Source organism: Pygoscelis adeliae, unplaced genomic scaffold, assembly GCF_000699105.1.
Source record: "Pygoscelis adeliae isolate BGI_AS28 unplaced genomic scaffold, ASM69910v1 Scaffold427, whole genome shotgun sequence".
In the NCBI taxonomy this organism is placed as follows: domain Eukaryota; kingdom Metazoa; phylum Chordata; class Aves; order Sphenisciformes; family Spheniscidae; genus Pygoscelis; species Pygoscelis adeliae.
The window spans coordinates 1,647,512-1,652,250 of NW_008825214.1; the positions used below are offsets into that span (position 1 = coordinate 1,647,512).

Consider the following 4,739-nt stretch of genomic DNA (forward strand, 5'->3'; position numbering starts at 1 on the left):
AAAGAGTGCTTTTCTAAAAACTGATTTCTGACTGAGCCTGGGAATTGATTGAGGGTGCTACAGAGGTCAGAATAGATGATCAAAAAAGGTTTACAAGAACAGCATACTGTTCAGAGAGAGAGAGAGAACATGGCCATTCAAGAGCTATTAGCTAAACAACACTAACGTTCATAGGAGCTTCACATAAGATACTAAAAAAATTGTATTCATTTTAAAAAACTTTGTCCTTGCTGATGAAATGGAAATCTCCATTTACCAGTACAGAAAATAAGGAAAATGTGTGTAACTGCCTAAAAGCCTTAGTGGTAAAATCTCTGGTTTCATCGGACAGTGCAAGTAACATCAATGCTGCTAATGACAGCTCTGAGACAGGGTAACTAACTCCCTGGCAGACTTGCAGCCTTTGTGGGCATTGTATTGTTTACAGTACCACGGGCTGGGCCCAGAGGGTGGTGATCAGTGGCATGAAGTCTAGCTGGAGGCCAGTAATTAGCGGTGTATGCCAGGGGTCGGTACTGGGTCCGGTTCTGTTTAGCATCTTTATTAATAAGCTGGATGATGGAGCAGAGTGCACCCTCAGTGAGTTTGCAGATGACACAAAACTGGGAGGAGTGGCTGATACACCAGAGTGTTGTGCTGCCATCCAGAGGGACCTCAACAGGACGGAAAAATGGGCTGACAGGAACCTCATAAAGTACGACAAGGGGAAGTGCCAAGTCCAGCACCTGGGGAGGAACAACCCCAGCCATCAGTACATGCTGGGTCCTGCCCAGCTGGGAAGCAACTTGGCAGAAAAGGACCTGGGGGTCCTGGTGGACACCAAGTGAACATAAGCCAGCAACGTGCCCTTGCAGCAAAGAAGGCCAGTGGTATTGCAAGCTGCATTATCCCTCCCAGCAGGCCGAGGGAGGTGATCCTTCCCCTCTACTCAGCACTGGAAAGGCCACACCTGGAGTGCTGTCCAGTTCTGGGTACAAGAGAGACATGGACATACTGGAGAGAGTCCAATAAAGGGCCATGAAGATGATGAAGGGACTGGAGCATCTCTCCTGTGAGGAGAGATGAACACTGGCACAGGTTGCCCAGAGAGGTTGTGGAGTCTCCATCATTGGAGATATTCAAAAGCCGTCTGGACATGGTCCTGGGCAACCGGCTCTAGGTGTGCCTGCTTGAGCAGTGGGGTTGGGCCAGATGACGTCCAGAGCTGCCTTCCAACCTCAACCATTCTGTGTTTCTGTGATTTACCATACGAGAGCAAACTATACCATGAAAACTGTCAAACATTAAAAAGCTAGAACAATTTAAGCTACTTCTAGTAAGATCTACACATATGCAGACTCTCTGCAGACTGACAGAGAGGAAAAAAACTTAAGAGCATACTAAGCTAACAAAGTCAGGTGTGAGGTTGAAGTAAGTAGATAGCAACTAGAGAACATTCACTTGATCTTCTGATGCTTAGAGAGTTGAGAATAGGTAAGATGAGAGTACAACTGTCCTTCAGCTGAAGGAAGTCAAAGTAGACATTACAAAAATATTGTAGTAAGGTGCTAGCAAATGTTAAATAAGAAATAGGTGACAGATGGGACTCTGCAAAGGATTTGATTGATAGGAAACAATTTTCTCATGGCATAAGGGGACTAGGGAGTCTAGAAGCAGAGAAAATGGCTCAAGAGGATATTGGGAGTGAGAGGGTCAAAGAATGTCATGGCGACACTTCCAAGCTATCCAGCCTCACCCACTTATGTATGCTCACTGAAATTATCCTGCATCACACTTCACAGATTTAACCTAAATTGCCACATGTAAAGCATCCCACATATAAAGTCAAATTAACCAATACTTTCTTATGCTGAGAAATTTTCAAGGCAAAGAAAACTATACGTGTCTGTTCCTAGAATTCCCAGCTAATGAAAAGCACTCTTACTAGCTTCAAGAATTTCTTGTCGCGCATTTGGCTTGAGTTCTTGGGACTGAAACACGCACCCTCCTATCATAACCATACCAAGGACTTGACTCTAATCGCTTTAGCCTGGTATCCTCAGAGCTATGAGTCACCTATACATACGATGGAACATTAAGCAAGACGTGTCTTGAAACAAAGAACTCAAACAGGATTTATCAAAGCAATTATTAAGCTCCCCATTTTGATACTGACCTGATGTTTCAGATACACTGTCAAAGCCTTACTGAGACCATACCCTTGCATTCTTCTTATGCATGAAGGCAGTATTTTATGTCCTGTCTAAATAACACGATATACTACGTACTGGTTTAAACAGATGAAATGCAGTATATATGCCCTATTGAATGCCCGTCTTTACCTTCGCTTTCTTTGAAGATACACATGTACCAACCACTGGGCAATAAATGGCCATACAATAGCAAAAGCTAAAATACCAGGAGAAATGTCAAAGGGCCACCATGATGGTTTCTAAGGAAAACAGAAAAAAATTCTAGTCAGCAATTTGTGTGCACATATTGAATACCACACATATACTTCTCAATTACTTCAAATGCTACAGTATCAAAGTAGAAAATACTAGTATGACCAGAAAAAAAGATTAATCTAGCAAATAACTTCTTCAGACACAGATTATTTTTTATCTCCTAGTCAAGGGAGAGACAATACAAAAAGCACATACTAAAAGCTAGATATAGAATATTCATCTCATCTTTTTTCACCATTCACACTGATTTTTACAAGTAGAAAAACCAGTATTTTACCTTGACAGAGGAGGCAGGCTGATAATTTGACTGTAGTGTTGCAGATTTTGCCTTTAAATACAAACAAAGGCTGGTAAGTATAAGAAAGGAAACTGTAATTAAAATTTTTCTGCTTCACAATATGAGAATACGAAGTTTTTCATCTTGTGAAGGCTTTGCAGTCTGTATGTATGACAGTTTAAGGAACAGAACCACTCCCATGCAACCCCCCTTTCACTACTTAGTTTCCAACTTACCTCTCATGTTTCCATTACTCTTTATAGCATTTTTATCACAACTCTGTGTGTTAAAAAATGAATCAGTGTCACATACTGGACCTCCTTACAGTTTTTCACGGCCCCCCTGCCCAACTTCCCATCGCAACTTCCTCAACTCTGGTCCAGTCCCAGCAGTTGCAACCCAGAGTAGAAATGCCAGCAGCTTAATTTGCATGGTTACGTGTTTCGACACTAGTCTATCCAAAGGCAAAAACCACTGTTTTAGTCTGCTCTGAGCTATAGCTACAGGCATGTCTAACAGCATAAAGGAAAGAGAATACTCTGTTCCAAATCTTCCAGGCAATCCAGAAAATGAGAAGTACCAGAAACTTTTCAAGCCTATTCCCATACACTATTGTGGTGCTTCCACAAAACCAAAGCAGTCAGTTTTCTAGGTCTTTCTTAATTTATGTAAGTGTGAAACAGAAGCTTCTCCTTCTCTTTAGGTAAGGGTAGCAAGCACAGCATGAACTGCTGGGGAAGAATCTTTTACTATTTCTTCACATATTGCTCAGGCAAAAAAAGAAAATCAATCTGTATCCAAACATCAGATTCTTGAATAGCTGTGACAGAGCAAAATCATGGTTTTAATAAATCCTTTTCCCTGGCTGCCTTAGATTTGGAGTATGTGCATCCCATAGGACACTACTTGTACATTCTCATTCTCAGGTAGATCAAAATATATCAGCAAGTCAAACAAAACCAAACATTTTTAGGTTGCTGGTTCAACTATATTCACAGCATATTCTATTCTCCCGAATATACAGTATTTCCATTGAAACAGAAGGAAAAAGAAATACTACATCAATAAATATCTACACCTGCTTAAGACTTCTTTTGCCTATCTTGTATACATGATATGAAATTCCAAGAAAGCTGGATTACTTCATGGGGAAAGAATGCTATGAAGAATCAGTCTTCTGCTAAGTGAAAAACGGAATCAGAAGTTCTGCCTGCAAACATTTACCGGTCTGGCAGATTAAGATAATTCCTCACTTCCTTTGAAAATGCTTTGAGATCTACTGATGAAGAAATTATCTGGGATCATGTATTACTAACATTAACTATGGAATTTCCATATAGCGACTGTGTAACGTGTAGCAATAACTATAGCTAACATTAGTCTGATCAGAAATCAGTAAAATAATATATGGTTAATTTCTAGCTCAAAATGCATATTTTTGCTCACATGTACAAGAGTCCTGAATTGTGTTCCTGAGAGTAGGTACCAATAAAAAATTTTATGTTGGAATAAACTACAGAATATAACTGTAATGTCTTTACAGTTTAAGAAAATATTGTCTGCAATTTTTATCTGAAAAAGCATAAAAATATCCAAGGAAATTTAATAAAAAGTAATCAAATAACTTCAATGGATAATACCTGTGATGCTGTAACCGCCTCCAGCATATGCAACCTCTGAAGGACATTTTGCATGTCTTCTTGCAACCGCATCAGCACTACTGCAATCTGTTCATTGAGGCTACCCCTGGGTCCTCTGTCTGATCCCCAGCGCTCTCCATCCCCTCCACCACCCATCTGTCCACCTTGTGAACCATCTCCTAGAGGCTGAAGTCTATGCCCTATGTTGAGGGAGAAAAAACAGATACATAAAACACAGAATGGGCTACCAACTCTATTGAAAATGTTTGATTTTAACAGTTCCCTCTTCTCCTTCCCAAACTGAGTGTGGTACTCCTAATCATAGGCTGTATTCAGACAGCTGAAAAGCACTGGGAGGTTACTGCAACATCATTT

At 40.6% G+C, this 4,739-nt stretch overlaps 1 protein-coding gene across 2 annotated transcripts in view; it reads right to left on the reverse strand.

The window, feature by feature from the left end:
* The window catches only part of ACBD5 (acyl-CoA binding domain containing 5), a 32,726-nt gene that overhangs the window by 1,801 nt on the left and 26,186 nt on the right, over positions 1–4,739 (reverse strand). For both annotated transcript variants that reach the window (XM_009329115.1, XM_009329116.1), the window contains 3 exons: positions 4,365–4,564; positions 2,725–2,775; positions 2,322–2,431 (listed from right to left, as the gene is read on the reverse strand). In XM_009329115.1, the coding sequence (XP_009327390.1) occupies positions 2,322–2,431; positions 2,725–2,775; positions 4,365–4,564 (361 nt within the window). The remainder of the gene's footprint in view (positions 1–2,321; positions 2,432–2,724; positions 2,776–4,364; positions 4,565–4,739) is intronic.